The sequence below is a fragment of the Lepidochelys olivacea genome (assembly GCF_965140295.1).
Source record: "Lepidochelys olivacea isolate rLepOli2 genome assembly, chromosome: 11".
Classification (NCBI taxonomy): domain Eukaryota; kingdom Metazoa; phylum Chordata; order Testudines; family Cheloniidae; genus Lepidochelys; species Lepidochelys olivacea.
Window position 1 is genome coordinate 57,128,092 of NC_140421.1, and position 25,576 is coordinate 57,153,667.

Below are 25,576 nucleotides of genomic sequence, written 5' to 3' on the forward strand. Positions count from 1 at the left end.
GTGCTCTGGTCTTTGAATAATGTGATGTCATTTAAATTCAGCAATTTTTAAATGTCACAATTAATGGGAAGGAGCAAGACCCTCTCTGATTGTGCAACTCCAGATACCATGCTTCCCCTAGATGAAAAATAACAAAAGGCTAAGGCCTGCAGAATTTTAAAGCATCAGTATCACAAGGCTCTACCTCTTGAGCTAACATTATTGCTGAAAGCTAATGGAGAGTCACTAACTTCTATCCTCTTTTCAGGTATCTAACCACTAGAAGGTAAAATCATTGCAAGATACTGAATCATAAGTCCAACTTCAACCACACCACATGTCTCATTTACTTTTCAGAGACTATTCACATGCTTAAAGGATAGTCAGGTGCTTAAGAACCTGGCTGACTTGGGCCTAAAGCTTTGAGCAGTTCTGATATATTCCACCCAATCGAAGTGAGTGGATGCAGTCAACGTTTGGTGCATGCCAATCCATTACAGCTGACAGGAACAATAATATATTCAGGCTAAATACCCAACTGCAGGCTAACAACCTGTGTACTAGCTGCCTAGATGACAACATGGGACAACTCCAGCCCACCACGAGCCTTCAACATGATAAGGCGGGACTCTGGTAGGTATAGATACACACTGAAAAATATGAGCAATAAGAAAATATATGTAATTTTTAGTAGCTTTAATAGGGCATGGACTTTTTGACAGAACTATAAACATATGGAAATAAAGCAGGAGGCACAATTTGAAGATGAGGTGAAAGGAAAGGAAACCAAATGACATCCATACTTATGGCTAACACATCTGCAGAGCAGGATCTCTCACAGTGCAAATCTTATGTGCACATATTACATTTAATCATGGCGTTGTATGGTGTCTATTTTCCTCTTGCACCACATGCACTATTAATCCTATACAGGAATTAGAGCATGTGATGTATCGAAAGGAAATTATACCATTGTATCTGCACTGCGTTTTACAGTCAACACTCAGTGACACATTAGACAACCATCTAAAGCTTCTTCTTTTTTTTTTTAAATAAAAATTCACTGACTTCTGATAATCAGTTTGTGCAGTTGCCATACAGCTCTCCTTTGCTGCACTGTGGCAACATTAATATATGCGTCTTTGAGCCACAATTTAAGAAGTCCAAAGCATATTGTTTAATTTATACCACAGGTCTACAATCCAGGTTTTCCTTAGATACAGTTAAAATATACTGCAGACAAAGGTGAGACACAAAGTAAACACAGCATATTTTATTTTGTGTTGCCCATTTGCATATATGACTGCATTTTTGTCAGAATAAAATGTGCACACATCTCTAAAATCTAAGCAGAAAAAACAGCTGTGCAGGAAGACAAGTAAGTCTGGCCCTGAAAACGAATCTATAGCAAACAATGTACTGATTCTATTTTGCCACTAGAGGTTGCTGTTGGACCATACTGAATCCATCAGTATGAGGTACCATGACAAGTAGGTTCATTGTTCTGTTTGTTAACTATACATAGATCAGAGGGGGGGGAGCCAGAAATCTTTAACATGTTAACGAACAGCCTTTAAGATGTACGACACCAATTCCATACTTTGTAATTAGAGTACCTGACTTGCTAAGGAACACTCAACAAACGAAGGCGAGAAAGACTATTAACCCTTATGGAAGTGGCTGGTTCCCAAGAAGTTTACTAGCTAGGTGGATAACACTTAGAAACTGATGATTTTCTCTAGGTTTTAGAGGAAATAAAGGGGTGGGGGATGTGCTGTTGCAGAAGGCCACTGAAGGTTTCTGGCGGTGGAAGGGCAGGGTGGGACTTATCTGGAGTGAGTACAAACTATCTCACTTCATCATCAGTGGGATCCACCTTGATTTTCAGTCTTTTTTCCTTGTAAGATCTGCCTCATTGCTACTTACGTCTTCATCTGACTCTCTAGCCTGAAACCATCAAGTATGAGGTGGGGTGGGGGAAAACCATCATGCATCAGAGAAGGAAGATAGGTGCGGAGAGAGGAAATAGCCCTGGTGAATGAGGTCTAGGGTCAGGCTGTAGCGGGAGAAGTGGAGCACTTCATGGGGACAAGGGAAAGTTGAGAAATGGAAAGATAGTTAGCTCTAGTTCCTGGTGGCAGTTCACAAAGATGAAGTCTCAATGCTCCAATAATTAATTAGGTTAGCAATAACCTTCAAAAGAGATGGTAGCTAAGCAAACATCACTACTAACCTCTGTCTTGTTATAGGTTTTCTCTCTCAAGAGAGAATACAACTACACTCACCTGAGGCATGGAGCGGGGTTCTTTTGGTGATGTCATCTTTTACCAAGATGGAAGCACCCTGGCTGATGAGAGCTTCAACACATTCTGCATGTCCCTTAAAGGCAGCCAGGTCCAAGGCAGTGCGTCCTTTCTCATCCTTAATATCCAAGTCTACCAGAGACTGAAGAAGTACCTCCAAGGCTTGATGATGACCATTATAGGCCTAGAAATCCAAAACAGGTTATATTGGGAATAAAGCAATACAAATCTTACTCACTACTCTCCTGACTGAAAAGCACAACACGTGCATCCCAGGAGCACAATTTTTCATTGTGATAGTCATTTGAACACAATGGAAACTATAATACAGAGATACTTTATTCTATGGTTCTATGACCTGAGACTCCCAAGTACATGTGGGTTTTCCCACATTCCAGTGTGAATGGTATAGGAGGCCAGAGGGTTTCAGGTGCCTGAAAATTTGTGTTTTTTAATTACATAAGAGGCAATAATGAACATCTAGTCTCTGATCTGCATGCCACAGTCCAAAGAACCTCACCCAATCATTTCTGCATCAAGCCTTATCAAATGTGTACAGATAGCTCAATGTAATGACACGTGCAGGATATAAATATGAGAGAAGAGACAGCATGGCGTAGTGTGCCGCAGAGGTTTGAACAGCGTGAGTCAGACACAGTCACATTACTCAGCCACAAATAAGTTCTGCATGCCAGCCTAAAGAAGTGCACATAAAACTTATACCCACACCATCTTTGTATATTCTTTATATGGAATGTCTTTTAAATAAAAAATACTTTAGATATTTAAAGTCAAATTTACTTCTATAGTGAGGCCAAATTACCTTAGTACCATAAGCCTAATTATTGAGATCTCTGTGGAAGAGAAAAATTCTAAGTAGTAAAACATACAGAAAAGCTATTTCAATTACCTATTAATATTGCAGCTTTAGGGTCTCACATATTGGGGACCTTCTGGCACTAAAAGCCAGAGAATGCTTCATTGGAGAAGCCTGCCTGGTGAACTTCCCTTTTACAAAGGTGTTTGGCTCTCATTTCTAACCCTGACAGGATGAAAGATAGTTGATGTTAAACCTCTCATTCGTTAAACCTCTCTGTTGCCTGTCCTGGACCTCAGGCCAATGTGATATGGGGGATGGGTTGAGAAGGAAACGAAGAAAACTTCTGGCACCAGGTTGATTTAAAAATAAAATAGTGGCTTGCCAAAAATTGTGGAACTTTTTGGCTAGACATCCCTGGAATGCTTTGTCTCATGCAACTTTGGAAGTCCACAAGAACGAACCCCTCCTTTGGTCAAATACCTCCAGTCCCCCTCCCCCAGCCCTCTCTTTTTAACCCACAGTATTCCATACAAAAGACAGTATTAAGAGAACCTTAAAGTTGCACTGGTAAGCCGCCAAAAGTCAGGAATTGCCAAAATTAAGTTTGTATGGGGTAGGAGGAGGGTGAAAAGGAATTTGAGTGGGAAAAAAAGAGTCAACTGTTGATAAAATCCATGACTTTTTGCAAAATTTCCCATGACAAATTTGCTGTCTTTATAGGAGATTTTTTTGAATGCATCAATACAACAGAAAAAGGGGCTCCCTTAAATTAGTGAACTCTCTAACTGGAAACCAGAAGATATTTTCTCCAGTAGGCTTCTGACCCTTCCAAGAATTATGCACATGCTTACTCTAGTGCTGTGAGTCGTCCCATTAAAAAAAACTACTCACAGTTGTATGATTTTAAGCATGTCTTAAGTCTTTGCAGGATCAGGACTTTGTTTATTTTATTTTAGTTGAATTTTAAGTTTCTACAGCAGCTTTCAGAAAAACAGCTGCTTCAAAAACAAGATGCAGTGATCATCAGAAGTCAGGTGTGTGCATATGCTAGGGAACCTGTGTATATCCACAGATAGCACAGGTAACATGTAGTCTCACTGCTCATTCAGTTTCAGGAAAATTTAAATTAAACCCTGCAGAGAGAGTTTTGTGAAAAACAAACCACTGAACATGCATTACGAGAGAAAGAGCAAAATAATTTGAAACAAAGGGTTTGATACACTTCACCCATTTTCCAGTTCAGACGCATTCTAAAACTGATTGTGATGTTCTTTAATTTATACATTATTCAAATTGAATTGTTGAATAATTTCTTCTAACAATCCTTGGGCTGTGATTTATTTGTGAGCAAGCACTTTGCTGTAAAGTAAAAATCTGTGCTATTTTGAGTGGACACTGAGGTTACATGGACTATTTCTGGTCTCTGATTGAATATGAGCAATTCTCAGAAGAGGTTTCCGGTGCAAATGTTCACAGTCACAAGCTTGAAAGTTTGTTTATATTTGATGTTTCAGGGAACATGTATGCCAGCCAGTAAACTCAAACAAAAAAGAGGGATGAAACCAGCTGAAACTTATTCATTTATAAACTCCAGTGAATATCCATGAAAATTATTTGCACGGTTCACCCAACTCTAGTGGACATGAACTGCACTGCTTATCATTGGACTCAGTCACATGCTGGGGGTTTTTTTTGTTTTGTTTTGCTTGGGGTGTTTTGCATTAATCTCTGCATAGTTGAAACAGTTCATGAAAAAGGCCTACAAGAAGGAAATACAAATGTAAAAAAAACCACACCCACTAATAGTCATTGAAGTTCCAAGTCAAGTCTTATTTTTCACCCTTAAAAATTATGACTTTCCAAAAATAGCATCAACTAAGGATTAAAGAAGCTAATTCTTTCCCTGCCTAACTCCTATTAACATTAACAGGAAGCATACATATGTATCTAAGGGAAGATTAACCCTGAGGACTCAGAATTTCCTGCCTTTTAGGTATGAACCAGACTATTAACCTTATTTAAAGATTTGATTGTCCTCAATATTTACAGCATACCTACTGGACCTGGCTCTTTTCTGACTCACATTGGTTTTACATTGCTGTAATGTGAGAAGGATAGGGACCCCCTGCATTTTAAGTATAATTAGTATGATTATACACCAGCAGTAATACAAATGATTTCAGAATCACATGTAGATGCAAAAAAGTATAATCAAAATTTTCCAAAACCGAGTTCCTAAAGTAAGGCTCCTAAATTCTTCTTTAGGGACCATAAATGGCTGGATTTTGAGAAGTGCTGAGCAGCTAGCAGCTCCTCTTGACTACAGTGGGAGCTGCTGAGTGCTCAGCACTTTTGAAAACCCAGCCAAGTCAGGTATGTCTACACTTGGGGCTGGGGGTGTGATTCCCAGCTCCAGATGACGTACCCACGCTAGCGCAGATCAAGCTAGTGCACTAAAAACAGAATGTAGCCATGGTGGCACAAACAACTCACCGCCCAAAATGCATTCCCTCAGAGACGCTAGATACATAACTTGGGTGGCTTGCACGCTAGCTCAGTGAGAGCTAGCACATGAATGTCTCCTAGACCTGGAAATTATACCTCTGCCTTGAAGTGCAGACATACCCTTAGTTAGATACCTTCGTAAGGATTTAGGGCTCGGAGTTTCAAAGGAAATTCAATGTGAACTGTGCACCTAGCTCCCTTACGTTTTTTGGTTGGTTTTTTTTTTTAATCCCTATCAAGGAAGCATTTTTTAAAATCTTGGTCCTAAGTCCCTTTTCAGCTGTTACAATGCAGGTCTACTTACTTCACAGAGGTTAAGTGGTTATTTATCTGATCAAACACTGAACGTGTGTCGTATACTTACAGCTAAATGCAAAGGACTTTTAGTAGCTCCTGAATCTGGTTCATCAAAAATGTTGCTGGTTTTTTCCAGAAGCTAAAAAGAAGAAGAAGAGTAGTTTTAAAATGTCTTGCAAAGCATAAACACTTCCACAGCAATCTAAAACAAAACAAATCAGATTACAAGTTACAACTTGTTAAAAGCAGGTTTACGGTTACTTTGGTGAAGAGAGAAATGTTTGCCAGATTTACTATATACCAACGGAAGTACCAGGAAGATTTTAATACTAATCTTCAAGAATACCCAATTTCTAAACATAAAAGAAAACACTAAGAATCCTACTTCTATACAAGTGGCTTTCAGTGCCCAGAGTATGGTGTACTCTACTGTATGTTAAATGTTATTTTCTGTCAACTGCCTCTGTAAAATAGATGCTAGATTTAAAAGTCAATCTGGTTCCCACTGAAGTCAAACTACCCACTGATTTTAATGGCAGCAGGATTGCCCCCTTAATTTGTTCTCTTTTGAGTGACTATTAACTTTAAGAAATGTGGTCTTTTAAAAAACAACAACAAACTTATTCTTAAATACACAGGCTTCATATGTAGATACACGAACTGAATGATAAAATTAGAAAGCAAAAGTCTATGTGTGGATTTCTGCAGCACTATCACCACCTGTAAGGCTTCCTGGAAATGACCTCTTGTACTAACCAAATTCCTGTCCTCGCTTGACTTTTACTCAGAGTGAGATAGGATAACCTCTGCCACTTCAAGTGTCATAAATCAGCAGGCAGACAAAAATATTTTGTTTGCAGACATTTCCCACAAATACTTAAGGAAGGTTTTTAATGAGTGTTTAACAGCTTTTTGTTGTGACCTCCCCCACAAAATATTTTCCAATTATTTGATACAATGAAGTCAAAACTAGTTTAAGCCCCAGGACATTCTCATCCATGTTAAGAGTCCCACTGAAATCAGAGGGACGACTTGCATGAGAAAGGATTACTCACAAAGGAAGAAGGATTTGCAGAGCCGAGCCCTTAGCCCAAATTATGAATGATAAATAAATCTGTAAGAAGAATGTAATGTGTTTGTATATGCTTATCAAAGCAGGAATTACCTTTATAATGACAAGGCCAGCACATCTCATAACTAATCATACTTACAGACAGCTCTCAAAGCACTTCACAGGCTTGTCAAGTGGGATAACTATTCACCACCTGAATGGAACATGGCAGCTATTTAACAGCAGTAGCAAAATTTCACTGGGATGATTATTATTTATATTACTATAGCGCCTCTGAGTCCTGGTCATGGACCAGGAACACATCGTGCTAGGCGCTGTACAGATAGAAAGTGGAGTCCAAAAACGTGTCCAAGTGAAGCTGCAAGGGTGATGATGTGTTTGTATACAGTACCACTGGTGTGCACGGAATGTTACACTACAATTAGAGACGGTCCTTGTCTTAAGGCATTTATGATCTAAGACGAGTATGGGTATGACATCAAGAGGATGCTGGAGGAAATAATATCAGGCAAGAGTTGATGGAAAGGGCGATGAGTAATTAATAAATTTGTGGGGCTGCAGAAGCCATGACAGTTCTTTTTATAGTTATTTATTTTTGTGATGGAGGGAGATAGATAGTTGAGGATTTGTAGGAAAAAGGTGGGTTTCAAGGAGGAGAGGAAGATTTTGTGGCATATACAGTATTAGGGGCAACATTCCAGGCATATAGGGCTGCATGGAAGAAGGTATGAAGATGCTTGTATGAGAAGGAGAAAAACTGTAGACACAATATCAGATGTTTCCCTGACATAACTCCATTGACTTTAACAGAATTACACCAAGAATAAATCTGACCCATCATAACTATCCAACCCGATTCCCATCTAATGTTAACAATCTAGTCAAATGCCACAAAGATATGCATATGTATAATTCTACTGTAATTCTAGGAAAATAAATTGATTTTATTTACAAATACATGGTTAGTGTTTTAAAAAAATATTAAAATTGGGAAAGAAAAATATGTTAACATTGGACACTGCTGATAATTCAATATTCGTGTATGTTAATACAAAATATACTCCCTTCCAGATACAGGCCTCAAGCATGCAATTTGATCTTTCAGAATTTTGGGTGGTGTGGAGATGGGAGTTGGGTTTACTGTTCCACTTTGGGCTCTTCTCTAATTCCTACCTTGTTTTCCTCTCTGTTTATAAAGTGTGACAAAGTTCCTGCTCTACCTTGGTGGGTCTTGCGCTTATTGGCAGATTTGCTCGCCTTGGAGCTTCACGGCAGCCCTCAGCTTGGACATTTTTCTGAACCCACAGTCCAGGTCGACTCCTCCTGTGTCTGACCAGGAGTTGGGAGGATTTGGGGGGAACCCGGGCCCGCCCTCTACTCCGGGTTCCAGCCCAGGGCCCTGTGGAATGCAGCTGTCTAGAGTGCCTCCTGGAACAGCTACAACTCCCTGGGCTACTTCCCCATGGTCTCCTCCCAACACCTTCTTTATCCTCACCGTAGGACCTTCCTCCTGGTGTCTGATAATGCTTGTATACCTCAGTCCTCCAACAGTCCGCGTTCTCACTCTCAGCTCCTAGTGCTTCTTGCTCCCAGCTCCTCACCACAAACTGAAGTGAGCTCCTTTTTAAAACCCAGGTGCCCTGATTAGCCTGCCTTAATTGATTCTAGCAGCTTCTTGATTGGCTGCAGGTGTTCTAATCAGCCTGTCTTAATTGTCTCCAGAAGGTTCCTGATTGTTCTGGAACCTTCCCTGTTACCTTACCCAGGGAAAAGGGACCTACTTAGCCTGGGGCTAATATATCTGCTTTCTATTACTCTCCTATAGCCATCTGGCCCGACCCTGTCACAACAGTTATTTAAACATTTACAAAAAATCCTTATTTAATAATCTGCATTTGATGACAACTGGGATTATTTTTTTAAGGTGCCTATTTTCTTCAGAGAAATTTCTCCGTGAGCAGCCAATATATACACATTAGTATTCAGCATCATTTTAATCTAAATATTTGGCCAGTAGTCTTCAGTTCTATGAGGCATGCTCTTGTACAGATGATTAATCTGAATTCCTATTTTCTCCAGTGGGTAATTGAACCTCTAAAAATAAAAGTGACCACTAAACCGGTTCCCCTGTCTGCTTAACACCTATCCCTTTTTTAATTAAATGCCTCCCATTTATTGAACATCAAACCACTATATTTTGGGATCAGATCCTTAACATGGAACTTCTCCCTTTATCTGTTAGGAGGCTCTAGAAGTTTTTGAGCAAGACAGATAATTGTCTTTCGAATAGAGAAAAAATAATTTGCAAGTTACCAGAATTAAGGCTCTAGATGAAAAAACTGCAGGATTGGAGAGCTCTCACAAAAGGAATCTTAGTGTCTTGAATTAAAACATCTTAAGATACTGCAGACTAATCTTAGTAAGCTTACTACTCAAAATGGTGAATTTCTCCATCATAAAGTCAAGCATAAATACAAATTTGATGGTAAACCTGGTAACTCTCCAGGCTCTCAGATACACAGCCAGAAAATACAAGACAAGAAATTTGAAAAAGAAAACAAGCCTCAATAGTTCAAAGAGATACAAATAATGATTTTTGAGTGCATCTTGCTACATGTAATTCTTCATACTAATTAAAGCTAAATTTCCACATGGATTCTATAGAATTAAACATTACACCCACAAAACGGACAAAAAAAGGCCAGGTCCCTGTTACTGTGCAAAATGCCTCTGCAGAGAAGGTTTTGTCAGTATTTCCATGGCTTTGTAATTTGTTCATAATAAATTACAATTGTTCATGTGCTTAGGCGACTGGGGGAGAAGGAGAGGTGTCATGATGATTTTAGACCTGTCCCCTCAACACACATTTTGGGATTCAATTAATAAATAAAGGAAACTGAGTTTGGAACATAAGCTCATTTATCTCACTTTAATAAAAGTGAATAAATTTAGTTATGGTGCAAGACTACGCATTAAAGTGATATTCAGCAGCTATTATTTTATCTCTAGCTCCATCCCACCCTTCAAAAAAAGTTGTCTACACTCCTGTTATTGCCATATTTGTCATAAGAACAGATTCATGTAAAGTAATGGATCTATATGGAGTACACTTATAGTTCTAACTCCATAATGCATTCATCTTGCATTACATTTGTGCAGAAATTATATACAATTAGGTATTTTTTAAACATATGTGAATTTAGTGCTCATGAAAGGTGGCAGACTGACAGCCCTGGAGACCAAAATACTCTTAACCAACAGAACTGGCAAAATTTGGTGGTGGTTGTTTTTTTGTGATGTGGACACTTGTCCACTGAAAACAGGCCAGAGATGAATTCATTGTTGCACACAAAACCATCCACTAACCATCAGATGTTAGCAATTTTTGATCACTACTGAACTGGACTAAAACCAATACCTGACAGTGAAAGGCTTCTCATATCACATTTCTAATCCCCTGAGCAATCTAGTCCTCTTAGTTGCTTACTAACTAGGCTTCTGCGGCATTTAAGCCGGTGTCAATAACTTAACATCATAAAGGGACATTTTAAGTAAAAGTGGTGAGTGACACTTTTTAAAAGATTAGGGATAGGATACCCATCTTTCTACATTTCCTCACTTGATACAAGCACATTTTAAAATGGTCAGTTTATGTACGAAGAGCTGGAGAAAAGGCTTCATTTTCCTTCACACCCGGCCAACCTCTTTTGAACCCACTTCCCTGCCGGGGTTTTTAGTAGTGTGATGCTAGTTTCACAAAGCTGGTACAATGTAAGGAAACTCCTATGACCATGACTTAGTTATGTCACTGCTAGTTAATTACCCTGTGAAGCTGGTATTATAAACTGTATCCTGTCTCTCTCAACTCTGTGCCACGATTAGAAATACTTATAGTTCTTGCACTGTTTTTTACAGGAGGGGTATTTATTGACATCAAGAGGATTTGCTGCCTGTTCTAATCCTCTGGCTATAATAATGGATTATGATCAATTATTGTCCATGTTTTTCTGGTTCTGATGTATCACTCAATGATACAGGATGGTTTATATGCTTCTTCTTACAGGCTATATAGTATGTTCTAGGAATTAGCTCTAGTAAAAATAAGGAAAAGCTCTACATGGCATTTCTGAAATTTATAATCATTAGACAGAATGGCAGATGAACAGTTTAGTCACTCATAAAATGTTTAAATCAGGCTGCTGAAAGGAAGAAGTTAGAAGCTATTTCAGTCCATACATATCACAGTGAGGGGTGCTACGTTAAATCATACAATAGACAGTAATTCATGGTTGCAAACAGGATCTGACAAGTTCAAAAGTTTTGATGCACCACATTATGCGTGTTGCTGGTAACTGTGTTAAGTAAAGGTCTGATCCAGCTCCCACTGAAATCAATGAGAGCCTTTCCATTGATAAGTACCCCACCCTACACTGTAATGCAACTTTTATATAGATATTCAGAGTTACATTCAAACATGAATATTTTAAACGTTAATGAACTTTTTCAATTAGTGCAGGGGTGGCCAACCTGTGGCTCTGGAGCCGCATGCAGCTCTGCGGAGGTTAATATGCGGCTCCTTGCATAGGCGCTGACTCCAAGGCTGGAGCTACAAAAGTTAAGTTTCCAGTGTGCTGTGGGGTGCTCACTGCTCAACCCCCTGCTCTGCCCCAGATCCTGCCACCACTCCACCCCTTCCCCTCAGCCCGCCATGCCCTCGCTCCTCCCCCGTCCCCACCAGAGCCTCCTGCGCACTGCGAAACAGCTGATTGCCGCGGATGGGAAGGGGGGGAAGGAGGGGGAGGCGCTGATTGGCATGGCTGCTGGTGGACGGAAGGCACTGGGGGCTGGAGGGGGGTAGCGGATGGGGGGCTGCTGACATATTACTGTGGCTCTTTGGCAATGTTCATTGGTAAATTCTGGCCACCCCTGAATTAGTATAATTAATATTAATCACATAAAATAGCAGGCCGTTAGGCTAGATGGGTATAATGTGATAATCTAGCCATGGTATTTATTTTGAAAGGGTGTCGAGCAAATAGCATATGGAAATTTTCACACTCACACAGAGCTAATCAGAAGGTAATTAAGACAACAGAAATATTAGAATAGCGTACTTTTGCATTAAAAAATGTGTACAGATATAACTTCTAGTACATGAGGTCATCCAGAATAAGCAATTAGTTACGATTTCAGAATGCCACTTTCAAAACAGAGCATAAATATTAGAGTGACATATAAGTTTGAGACTGATCTCCGCTTCTCCATTGCAATATGAAGACTCAAGCACTGTTTATACTGCAGGAAAAACATATTAGCCAGACCTGTGTTTAAATATTGCTCTTGCTGGCTAAGTGTTAACACAGTTTCCTGGCCAGCATAGGCAGGACAAAACAAACTTCAGCATGGTTAGAACTGGGTAGTTCACAGACTAATAGAATATTACCCTCTGTACCATTCTACATCAAAGGGAGGACATGTTTAGCTTCAGAGTTCATTCTAAATTAAAGGGCTAAATTCAAAGCTGATGTATAAAGTGATACAAAATTACACATCAGTAAGTAGGGGTAAGGGTATCTATACTAGAAAAGCTGCATAAACTTGATCAAGACAAATTGGTGTGAACCTCAATCCAGGAAACAAGCACTTGGTTGAGTACTTTAATGAAATCAGGATCTTAAACCAGATTAACCCTTTATAAATCAATTTAGCTTATGTCAGTAATTTAGCACAGTAATTTACTGAATTAATCTAATGCAATTTAAAGATTAAATAAATGTAGGTGCCTGTACAATTCAGATTTACGCCAGTTCAGTTAGATTAATCTGTGAATCAAAACTGAAATCAATCAGTGCAACTTTTCTAATGCAGATAAGGCCTATAGATGCTTGAAGAGGGTTGAAGAAGGTATAGATTGAAGTAGGGTTTGAGCTAATTTAAATCTGCACCTTTTGTACATGCTCCTGGTTATCTGATTTTCCTGCTATGCTCCTTTCCTCTGTCCACTCTCTGTGTAAATTACTTAGGGCTTGTCTACACTTAAAGCACTACAGCAGTGCAGCTACACCGCTGAAGCGCTTCAGTGAAGACACTACTTACGCAGATGGAAGGGGTTCTCTCGTGGATGAAGGTAAACTACCTCCCCGAAGTGGTTGATCAGAGAATTCATCCCTTGACCTAGTGCTGTCTACACCGGGCATTATGTTGGTTTAACTGCGTAGCTCAGGTGTGGATTTTTCACACCCCTGAGTGACATAGTTATACCAATCTAATTCCCTAGTGTAGACCAGGCCTTAGAGTCCCATAGATTCAGACTCACTTCCGAATTGGCACTGTAATTTAAAAGAAAACACCCTAGAAACCGTAGATTTTGCTTCACATTACCAAAAGCAGCTTTAATTTATATACAGAAAGTAACAAACCAATCAGATACATATGATTGATCCATTGGATCTAGAAAATCACAGACTGAAGAAAAGCAAAATATTTTCAAGTGGAAGCTTGAAATCTAGTCTTTAAGAAGCAGTAGTCAGAAGGCTTGCTTTAAATAAAAGTGACACACATGCATTTATTTGAAATACATAGCATGCTGGTTAAGAAATTGTGATTCTTCTGTTGAGTTCATAACAGAGTGAATACGACAACGTGTATAGCAGTAAGAATTTAAATGATGATCAAAGCACACAACATGCAATTATTTTTTTCATTTACTTACTATCTCCAATGGACTTTTGCTTCCAATCTGATTAAAAATGGTAATTAGTATAATTAAAACACAGAATATGAAAACATTTTGGTGCATTACAGATGTTTCTTTTTTAGTTCTTTGCTTTACAATAAACTGCATTACAAATATTTCTTGAAATATTTTTCATGAAATAGGTCTCTGATCTAAAGGTCTTGATCTTGCAGGTCTCTGCTTATATATGTAGCACTACTAAAGCAAATGGGACAACTCACTACTGAAAGTAAATATTCAGGGCCCAGTCTATGTGGAGTCAAACATTTTCTTTATTGGGAAAAAAATAGAAAAGTAGGGGGAAATACTATGGAATACAGATCTATCACTAACCTGTTTGTTCAATGGTTACTGTTACAGATATATGCTTAAAATTATAAAGTGCTTTTTTATGCTAGTAAAAAAACCCTAAAACGTAACTGTTTTTATAATGACAGGTTTCAGAGTAACAGCTGTGTTAGTCTGTATTTGCAAAAAGAAAAGGAGGACTTGTGGCACCTTAGAGACTAACCACGAAAGCTCATGCTCAAATAAATTGGTTAGTCTCTAAGGTGCCACAAGTACTCCTTTTCTTTTTGTTTTTATAATATCAGTGAACACAGAGAGTAAGCAAACTATTAAAAAACCTTTGTTAAAAAACTAGAAAACTCTGTCAGCAACCCAATTATCTCATCAACCCAGACCACAGAAACAAGGATGTTTGTTTACCATTGGATGGAATTTGGACTTGATCTAAAACTAGCAATAAGAAATCATTTTAATGGCTGTGTTACAGGTGATAATTATGTTGCCAATGTGCTATTTAAGGACACATTTTGATTCTCGCATGAGATTTATACACATAATTGCCATTTGTGCTAATGGGAGTTCCATGACTCTCTCCAACACACAGCCATGTGCTAATAGATTCTCTGTAGACTCCACTCTAAGCAAAGTCACGCTAGAATTCTTCCTGTTCCACTAAAAGATTAATCATCAATATGGTGATGCAGGAGACGTTGCTAACTGGTGGTGCCACTAGGAAGGCTCTCTTTGTTAAATACATGTGAAAAATTAATGCTCTTCTGAAAATTGCCTTCAGGAGGGCTAGAATAGAGATCATAATTCTGTCTTCATTATACTTCTTTAAAACAACTGCAGAGATGCAATTATATGTATTATGCTGTAATTTTCCTACCATAATGAACTCAGGTTACGTAGTAAAACACTGTTACACCGTTTCAATTTCAGTAAGGTTCTGTGCATTAACAAAAATAAATTTGCCAACCAATCTTTAATCCAGCAATAATGCTACATATTTACTGCTGTTCCTACATTTTATTATAGTCCTTGGCACATATCCCACAGCTCTGTACATCTGAAGAAAGAAGATGGCCGGTTATTGCTGTGTGGGGATAGGAGTCTTCTGTCATTGATTTGTGTTATTAATGTTGGGCAGATTTTTTTTTAAATTACATGACATTGTTACATGTGATTTTCCCCTCTAAATTTCAAGCTTTGATTTGGGACAAAAGCGAAGGTATTAAAACAGCTAAAGGGGAAATAAAGGGAACAAAGAGGGAACTAGAGCAGTGAATGAGAGGTCCTAATGTTACATCAATCAGGCAGTTTAGAGGTAGACATGCTGCTCCTTGAGCCACCAGGAAGGTCAAGGAGTCTGACAGCCACCCACTCACCCACTTAGCAGTGCATCTACATTCCAGACCGCAAAGAGATACAGGCATTATTGGCCTGGGTGTATGTATGGCTAGTAGGTACTCTGTGTACTCACATTAAATAAATATCACTGCCTATATTCTTTCGGGTTAAATAATTTAGGCTGACTTGGATGATAATCGTTTTTTAAAAATGCTGTGGGAATTTTCGTTTACCCTACTTGGAAATTTTGATGTCTCCAGACAGGACTCAGCGTGACTGTCACTTGGTTTATGACCACTCCCTCTCTTGGTAGGAAAGGACATTTCTCTCCCTCCATTTTATGCCTATATTCGTGTGGTGATGGTGGTTGCAACTACTCTTGGTTAGAGTTATGGTCACATTCCAGCAGCCTGAACCAGGCATATGCTATTTTCTCAGAATACCTCATGCTATAACAGTAGATCTTTCTTATAGTTAGAAATAAAGGGCCCCATTATTAAAGGGTGAAAGATGATTTCAAGTAGACTTCAATAGAACTAGGATGATTTACACCAGTTGAGGTGCTGCCATCCTTTTGCCTTGTCCATACAGAATCCAATTCTTAAATGTACTCTTCACAATACAGTTTCCAGGGGAGACACCGAAACCCCTCTTTTATTAAAAGCCACTTTTAAAAGGAGGATTAATTATGCAGAGCTTGCCTCCTACAGACCTCCTGTATACGCTCCTGATGGTTCCACTTGCTTCCACAATGCACACTTTTACCCAAAATGTTCCCCTGGAGAAGACCTGCCAGACTCCAACTTCTAAATATCCTGACAACAACTTGAAGTAAAGTGCAGAAAGAAGATACTTTTCCTTCTATACACCTCTTCTCCACCAAGGTAGTAATGCGAATAGAGTCAAGCTCATCCCTGGTACAATCCCGTGGCTCTGGCATCTGGCCTCTGACTCCAGCTCCAACCCTAACCCTGAGCTCCAATTCCTGAATGCTGACTCCAGCTCTAACCACTAGACCTGACTCCTGCTCTAACCACTAGACATGACCACCCACATACTGGTCTCTGACACTAAATCTGGGATTGTTAACAACTCTGGTATCAAAGTCATGAGCAAGTTACTCTACTCATCCCAAACAAGTGCTGTTAAAGATGCTGAAAACACTTATGCATATGCTTCATTTTCAGTTCATGCTTAATTTTTCCAGAATTTAATCTAAAATCTTGAGAGCACTTCATAAAATGTCAAACACTGCATTCTGTACACAGACTTTTATTTACTGAGTAACTATTTTAGACATTTTTAGATAATTTTGGAAAGTTTCAGTGGGATCACTTCTTGTATCCTTCCAGCTATAAAAATCAAGTACCTTAGTTACCAGGAAGCCAATTGTATTTGTCCCAGGGGGAAAGAAAAATTAGAAATAAAATTCTTACATATGATGTCACATTAACATCTCCTATCTTGGGAGCCGCCAGGTCTCGGAATACACCCAGGTGCATGTGCCTTAAGTCACTCACCACTGAACTGTAGCCACCACTTGCTTGAAACACAGCACCCTTGAAGAACCAGAGTGGTAACTGCCTCCAGTCAGTCACAAAGGGGGAAGGTAGAACCGTGTCCTCATAATAAAGAGGTGGAGATGCAGGCAACAAGGAAGCCCAACAGCTGCATCTGGACAAATATCTGAGTCATGGCCAGATGTGGAAATGGAACTTTTGAATGCTTGTCCATACCAAAGGTTAACTTATCACTAATAATTAGCCTCAGCTCCCTGCTGTGATGGATGGATGATTGTTGATAAGGGATATATAAAATTAGCATTAACCATATGACAGATTTACTGGGCTAATGATTTTAGCTTCTTTACATACCAGGTTTACATTGTACTTCCTCTGCATTATTAAGATGTTTTTCTGAGTGCAGGAGCTCTCTCACACACTTCAACAGACTGCCTCAGTTAAATGAAAGAGACATATCAGGATATGCCTCTTCTATTAGATGTGATTTTCAGTGCAATCATGTTCTCATCCCACCCTCAACTGTATTACAGTTGCATTAATTCACTTTCTGCCTCAGCCAAAATGTAGAATTCATTTGCAGATAGAACAAAGGAGATAATAGATTACAATAAAAAAGAATAATTAATTCTTATGGCCAATCAAAATATTTCACTGCTGCAGAATGACATTTATTTTACGTGCTCTAAACATATATAAAATCAAAGGGGTTTAACTGGCCTTCCAGATAACATTTTAATGTGAAATTACAGTTTAAATTTCACACTTTGCACATCAATTCAGATTTTACATTCATGGCCCATTTCAGTGAAATATACAGGTTTTTTAAAAACATCAGTATTAACTCAGTGATGTTAATCTTACCATGACTCCAAAATATTAGCTAATGACCTCCCTGAATACTAACGGAATCAGTCCAGATTTTAAAAAATGTGTAGGAAAAGAGGTTATTTTTAGCAGAAAGAAAGCAGATGGGAGATACTGACACATTTACTCAGATATGTGTGCCTACCATTCAGTCTTTTATGATTGGCTGGTTACAGATGGAGATAGAATTCAGGTATCCATTCTCATCCCCGTTTCTTTAGCTGCATGATGTTATTCACTGCTGTACAGATATTCCATTAACATCCCAGATGACGTAAGTGCCATCAGGTACAAAAGCCCTCTGATTGAACACTATTTCAGAACAAAATATTATGATGGGGTGACCATGTAAGCTTTATCTAACTGGGTCAAAAGATTTGCCTTTTCATTATTAATTCCCTTCTCTCCTAACTACCCCCATTCACACACAACACTCAGTTCACTCCAGCTGGTGTGAGAAGATGTAGGATTTCCAACTCGATGCCCTGAGGCAGGCAGATACTACACACATAGGATCATAGAATATCAGGGTTGGAAGGGACCTCAGGAGGTCATCTAGTCCAACCCCCTGCTCAAAGCAGGACCAATCCCCAACTAAATCATCCCAGCTAGGGCTTTGTCAAGCCTGACCTTAAAAATATCTAAGGAAGGAGATTCCACCACCTCCCTAGGTAATGCATTCCAGTGCTTCACCACTCTCCTAGTGAAAAAGTTTTTCCTAATATCCAACCTAAATCTCCCCCACTGCAACTTGAGACCATTACTCCTAGTTCTGTCATCAGCTACCACGGAGAACAGTCTAGATCCATCCTCTTTGGAACCCCCTTTCAGGTAGTTGAAAGCAGCTACCAAATCACCCCTCATTCTTCTCTTCCGCAGACTAAACAATCCCAGTTCCCTCAGCCTCTCCTCATAAGTCACATGTTCCAGTCCCCTAATAATTTCTGTTGCCCTCCGCTGGAGTCTTTCCAATTTTTCCACATCCTTCTTGTAGCGTGGGGCCCAAAACTGGACACAGTACTCCAGATGAGGCCTCACCAATGTCGAATAGAGGGGAACGATCACGTCTCTCGATTTGCTGGCAATGCCCCTACGTATATATCCCAAAATGCCATTGGCCTTCTTGGCAACAAGGGCACACTGTTGACTCATATCCAGCTTCTCATCCACTGTAACCCCTAGGTCCTTTTCTGCAGAACTGCTGCCGAGCCATTCGGTCCCTAGTCTGTAGCGGTGCATGGGATTCTTCTGTCCTAAGTGCAGGATTCTGCACTTGTCCTTGTTGAACCTCATCAGATTTCTTTTGGCCCAATCCTCTAATTTGTCTAGGTCCCTCTGTATCCTATCCCTACCCTCCAGCGTACCTACCTCTCCTCCCAGTTTAGTGTCATTTGCAAACTTGCTGAGGGTGCAATCCACACCATCCTCCAGATCATTTATGAAGATATTGAACAAAACCGGCCCGAGGACCCATCCTTGGGGCACTCCACTTGATACCGGCTGCCAACTAGACATGGAGCCATTGATCACTACCCGTTGAGCCCGACACAAAGGATTCATCACAAAGGATGGACAGGTAACATTTCCTTGCTGCCCTCCCTCAAAGGTTCCACTGGAGAGCAAGAGCAGGGGAGGCAACTTTAAGTCACCGTTGAGACTCCCTCACAGCCCTACCAGTTTAGACTGACCAGGGAATATCTCCCAGCTGCCTAGGCCACACCCCTCCAAAGCTAGCAACTCCTACTTTGGGGCCTGGGTTGGAAGAAGGGAGATTGTCATGCCTTAATATGCCCAGTCTTTTTGCCCCACCCCACTTTCCAGTGTCAAGAGTCCTGCTTTACATTGGGAGAAGCTTACACTTCTTAATAAAACACATACACTCACAGCATTATATGTGCACCACACATCTTAATTGTAAGGTTGGACATTTTTCTAAAATCACCTTCCTGTTCGTTATGTGAATACGGAGGGGCTGAGTTTCTGAGTGTACTTCAGATCACTGATGCTTTGAGGATAGAATCTCGCTTTCAGTTATACATGTGCAACCTCAACCTTACAGAAAAGCATAATTGTGAGCAGAAATTAACCTTAATTATTCGAAGAATCTGGAATGATTTATTTAATCTTAACGAGAGTTGAGGGAGCTCCTTTGTTCCTAGGATAGGGTCCACAATGAATAACAGAGAAGCCAAAAAAAATCATATTCCATGGACAATTATCCTTTCCCCAACTGAAACCAAGGAATTTTTTTAAAATAATGCTGATAAAAGTAGGATGCTTAAGGAAACATGGATCAGTTCTCCTAACTAATTTATCTCCATTTTATATCGTCTCTTCCTTTTTATATCTTTTAATTAAGAAGTGACCAATTATTTGAAGTAGGGTTTTTTTATATACAGTTTAGGTCAGAAACCACCATAAAACAGAAAAACATGAATATAACCAGCCCTTTGGAAAGTCTGATGAATTGCAGAATGCCTGAAGCAAGCAATCCTATGCATCAATCCACAGATTCAACCTTGGGGTTAATTAGAATTGAATGCTTCCTGCAACATTAACTAAGGAGTCCTGTAACAGGTAGCCCAACCCTCCAGACATTAAGAGTCAAGTCACCCTGTTTTGTATCTCCTTCCCCACACCAAGAGCACTCCCCACCCCAGGGCAAGTTCTACCCCGGGGGGGGGAGGGGGAGAGATTTATATTTTCCTCCATTTAGTGATGCTTTCAGCTTTGGGACTGCAGGGTTTGGGAACTCTCCAATTCTCCATCCAGTTCACTAACCATGATAAGCAGGTGATCTCTTTCTTCTAGGGTTGCCTGATACTCCTCAGCCAGCTCACTCCTTTCCCTCAAGGTCAGCTGCCTGGCCTCCTCCAATGCAGCCATTTTCTCCTGATACTTCTCTTTCAGAAAGGTCAGCCTTTCACTCTTCTCCCCTATCAGCAATGTGTCACACCTCTTGGCAGCAGTACCAGGTTCTGCCGTGACTGCAGCATCCACCCTTATGCAGCCTCCAGGTATGTGAACTGTTCATACACGCTCCTGGCTGACGTTTTCTGCTGCTTGACTTCTTGGACCCAAGCCTGCAGCTGCTCTGCTTTATTCAACTCATTAGCCTCCTCCTCCATTCTGTGCTTAAGTTCTTTAACTCGGTACCTGATCCTCTCTGGCTCATCCTTCCAACCCAGTGTCATCTCCCCCACCTTGGTTAGGGAAACGATTTTTCCCTCTGGAGCTGGCACTTCTGGCAGCAGACTATAGCATTCCCCTGCCTAGCTTATGGGCTTCTGATGCTACAACAAAATGCTTCTTGGCCTTTTTCTCCTTAGGCCTCTGTGTTGGGAATCTGCTGCACCCTCTCACCCTTCATCCATCTGGCCAGGGATTATCTTCCTTATACTGCAGGGCTTTCCTCAACTGCTTCTTCAAAGGGCAGACTTAATGTGCCCAGCCTTTCCACACTTATAGCATTTAGGTGGCCTCTTCCCCCCTTTCCTCCGATCCATCCTTCAGCATTCCTCTGATTCTGACTGGACCACCTCTAGAATCAGGTTGCCACCCTGGGCATTCAAACTGGCCACCCTGGGCATTCAAACAAGTCTGTCCTTGTTTCCCACACTAGAAACAGAAGCCCAGTGCATACCTTTCCACTGATCACGTGCTGTTGATTTTGCTGGGCTACCCACAGCACCTCCTGTTGTCTGCTGATCTTGCAGAAGTTGCAAGAGGACAACCTGGATTTGCTGTTGTCACATCAGATAATGCAGTAATTCTTCCATCTTGTTCTCCAGCGCTACCGCGTTGATGCTTCCGTCCTTGACAGGAAGGGGTTCAGAGATCCTGGCGACTGCACCAATCTGTAGCAGTGTGGCTGCTATTGCCTCCTGAGCTCCCCCTCACAGACAGGGGTGCCTCTGCCATTCCCCATCCCTGTTTTCTCCTTCATGGGGCTCCTTAAAAGCCATGCAGTCTAAAGGAAAAATTAAAATATTCCCTACCTGTGGTCCAATTTATTTAGTCCTGAGACACGCACTGGTTCTTCTGACCCCAAAGTGTCTCTTTTCCCTTAGTTGGGAAGTTCTTGCTTTCTTTCCCAAACCAGGGCCACAGTTCAATGTCTCCACAGAAGCCAGTCTTGCCCCCTGCAGCTGCTTCTTCAAGCAAGCTACCACTTCGCAGGCTCCTGTTTTCTGAGAATCCCCCACTCACTGCAGCCACCTGCTGCTCTTTATAGGGAATTAGCAGCTCTCACACAGGTCTAGCTCCTTTAATGATCAGGGTTGGCTGGCCCCAGGCCCTCCAGCCATTAAGGGGCAAGCTACCCCTGTTACAAGTCACTCTTGTTGTTTATGGTAGAGGAGATGATCAGATTGGGCATGATTCTAAATCTCAGTCTAGGATGAAGAAAAGATTTTGTATTTTCTTTCCCTCCAATGAATACATGGAGGGTGGAGAATGGGAATCAGAATTTGATGACTTACTCTTCTTCCTTGTGTTACATGGAAAAGGAGGGGCTTGTAGTACAAAAAAAATCATGAAGGGAAATGAAAAAAAATTAAGGGCTGGTTTGTTAAACTAAGAAAAACCGTGGCAATCTACTGCAGTCAATAGCTAAAATAAAGGTTGTGGTTCCAGACAAAATCCTAGACATACCTCTCTTGTTCAGGGCACACTAAATTATAACCAAACCGTGCCAGGGTCTCCCACAACACACACTGCTCCTGTTCCTTTTCACCTGAACTGTAAAGATTTATATCTTAGCACCCAGACACACAATATTCTACCACTTCTCCACAAAATAATCAGGGTACATGACAGCATTGTCACCAGTGATGATTTTACATTGGCTCCACTGCAAGTCATAGCATAGTGGATGTGCTGGGGATGGAACTTCTCCATTATGGCCTCTCTGGCTCGTGCTACAAGCAGTACCAAGGAGGCGGCTATAACTCTTCAGACGGCCTTAGTTATTTCAGGGTCCATTTTGGCTAGGGGAACAGCCAAAGATGGTCAAGATGCAAAGCTGTCACAAAGCCCCCTTTGTCTTCTCCCCCTTGCTTCTGGGAGGCACAACACATAATCTGACCCAGTGCGACAGGGTGCAGCCCCAGAACTCAGACAAACGAGAACGAGGGATCAGAGCAGAATATGTTTGCTTTCCTTGCATGTCTGTATCATTTCTAAATGAAAGATCCACACAAGGACAGCCTCCCAAACAGGACAGGACACATGAGAACATTGCTAGGAGGAGGCACCAAACAAGGGAAGCCTGGCAGCAATGACAAGGGAGAGGGGACATGTATGCTCACAAATTAAGGGGGAGAGTTAATAAGGCTTAATGCTCCACCTAAAACTTGGATTTAGAGCTGCCATAGGGAAATTTCAATTTAGAGCTTCCTTGATTTTGTGACTTTGATGTAGACCATCAACACAATTTCCCATATGGCAACTGTGACTAATACTATGCATATTATGAAAAGTAGTCCCTGTGTATTGTGCCGTCACCCCTTTTAATACAGAAATAATTTGGCCTGTTAAACAAACCAAGGAAGCAAAAAAAAGGTTCTAAAAAGGCACCAGATGCCTCTGTTTTACGGGACTGAGTACACATAAAATTTTATTTCTCAACTTTACGCCATTTTTGGTATGATTAGAGCCAACAAAACATCCAACAATATAAATAAAATCTTCATCATACTTCAAATTTCAAGCACTTCAGCTAATCTGCATCACATGCTATTCATTTTTACAATTCAGAGCTTTTTATAAATTCACACTATATAATTTTCTAGCAACTCTGCTTTTTTTGCTGACAAGTATATCCTTTCCCTACCTGATATGGTTAAACATATGAAAATTAGGGAGTATAATGTTGACATGGACTATGGCAATACTGCAATTACTGCATAATACGTAAGAAAAGGTACTACACTTTTGTGCAGTTGATAGTAAGGAGTGTCATGCTACCGTTACTCAGCTTCATTAGATCATTCAGTTAATGTGTTGTCTATGATGAATAGCCACATAAAAAAAAACACATTTAAGTAATGTTTTGACTGCAATCAAAACTCTCCAAAGCCATGCTACACTTAGGCTCTGATCCAGTGAAGCATGTAACGTGTGCTTAAGTCCCATTGATCTTGTGTGTTTAAGTGTTTTGTTGAACAGTGATTGGATTAATCATGTATTTTATAGCTAACCCATGCTTAAGTACTTTGTTGAATTGGAGCCTTAAACAAACACATACCACATGTTCAACACCACCTAAACACAAAGACCCAAACTCTGCTCCCATTCCTATAGGCAAGGACATTTCTAACCAGAGATCAACCCATTATGGTTCCCCTGTGCAGGGGAGAGAGGCTTTGGGTCTGTATCTCCTGCAGCTGCAGTCCTCCTTAATGGCTCTTTTCATAGCAATGCAAAAGGACAGCTGGGACTGGAGCACGTCCAGTACGCCCATGACTTCATGGACAAGATAGAACAACTAGCTTTGCGCTCCATGCCTCTGGAAAACGGGGTGGGAGAAAGGGAGGAGAATGCCACCTGTCTGCCCCCACATGAGGGCCATTTACTCTGGCTTTGTGCCGGGATCAAGGATCTATGTTGAAAGGGCCATAACAATGCCAAGTTACATCTGGTTCTGAATATTTGTCTGCAGTGTACCTTCCTCTACATTTCTTCAGCATCATGAACATCTATGGTGCTCGAACAATAACAATCCTGTAGAGTTCATAACATGCCCGTGAACATCTTCTGAAAATGGATGTCTTAGCACTGATTGAGCTGACTCACCAATTCCAAACACTGTCTATGGCCATAAGCAGCAGCATAGTGCACTGTATTGTACCCTTCTTTGTCTTGGATCGATGGATTGGCATCCTTTTGAAGCAGGAACTCTAGACACCTGTGAATAATGTACACATTTAAATTACAGATCATACCATTTAACAGAATCATCTCCATTGCAACTATGAGCAATACTAAAGCCTCTTTTCTAAAAGGCTGGCTATTCAATATTATGTTCCTTACAGAATCTCGTACCACACAAGAGTTTTCCTGCCTTAAACTTCTGTGCAGCAGTATCTGCTGGTCTTGGAGTAGCTTGTTTGATACTGTGACACTCTGTATCCCAAAGCAACACCATGACACCACCATATATACCATGAGGATATGATTATGGTATGTCTTATATGAAGTATGTCATGTAAAGTATCAATGGAAAAGTTATGATTTGCTGAATATGATGACCCTATTTGTACGAATGTATCGTTTTTGTATCTAAAGTTATGGATATTGACTATGTACCAGTATTTCAAATGTGTTTGCTCCTGGGTAACACCAACAAGGTAGTTTACATCCAGTGTAGCCAGCACATTGTGGATGAACCATTCAAGGTGATGGCCTATTAAGACACACTATAGGCCACAGGAGAACCTTATCTCTACCTGATGGGTTTTCCTGTGAATGCTTCAGCCAGTATATGGATAATGGCTGCTATGACTCATCAAAACATGCAAGGGCATGTGACTAGATCATGTGATACTGGACTCCATCCTGTGCCTGTACTTTGTCATTACTGATATAGTTCAAAATTTACTGATCAAAATCACAGGTATCTAAACTAATCCAGTAGCTGGCTGACTCTGAACTCAATGGCAAATGAGCTATGATCCTAAATACATATCTTTTGAATTCTTTTGATAGTGATAATTTCTCTATCTGAATCAAATATTTTCTGGGTACTCGCTGGGTCATCTATCAGAGTTTAATTTTTTACCCCTCTGGAAAAAGATTTCAAAACGTTTTCTTTATAGATATTTAGGTCAGAAGGGACCA

The 25,576-nt window shown here is 40.4% G+C and overlaps 1 protein-coding gene across 7 annotated transcripts in view; it reads right to left on the reverse strand.

The window, feature by feature from the left end:
• The window catches only part of ANKRD44 (ankyrin repeat domain 44), a 208,219-nt gene that overhangs the window by 37,354 nt on the left and 145,289 nt on the right, over positions 1-25,576 (reverse strand). For 4 of the 7 annotated variants that reach the window (XM_084643631.1, XM_084643630.1, XM_084643628.1 and 1 more), the window contains exons 16-18: positions 24,533-24,644; positions 5,972-6,043; positions 2,265-2,466 (exon numbers count right to left, since the gene is read on the reverse strand). In XM_084643631.1, the coding sequence (XP_084499757.1) occupies positions 2,265-2,466; positions 5,972-6,043; positions 24,533-24,644 (386 nt within the window). Of the gene's footprint in view, positions 1-2,264; positions 2,467-5,971; positions 6,044-13,688; positions 13,716-24,532; positions 24,645-25,576 lie in introns of all 7 variants that reach the window. The other 3 variants (XM_084643629.1, XM_084643627.1, XM_084643625.1) reach the window with 1 other exon arrangement.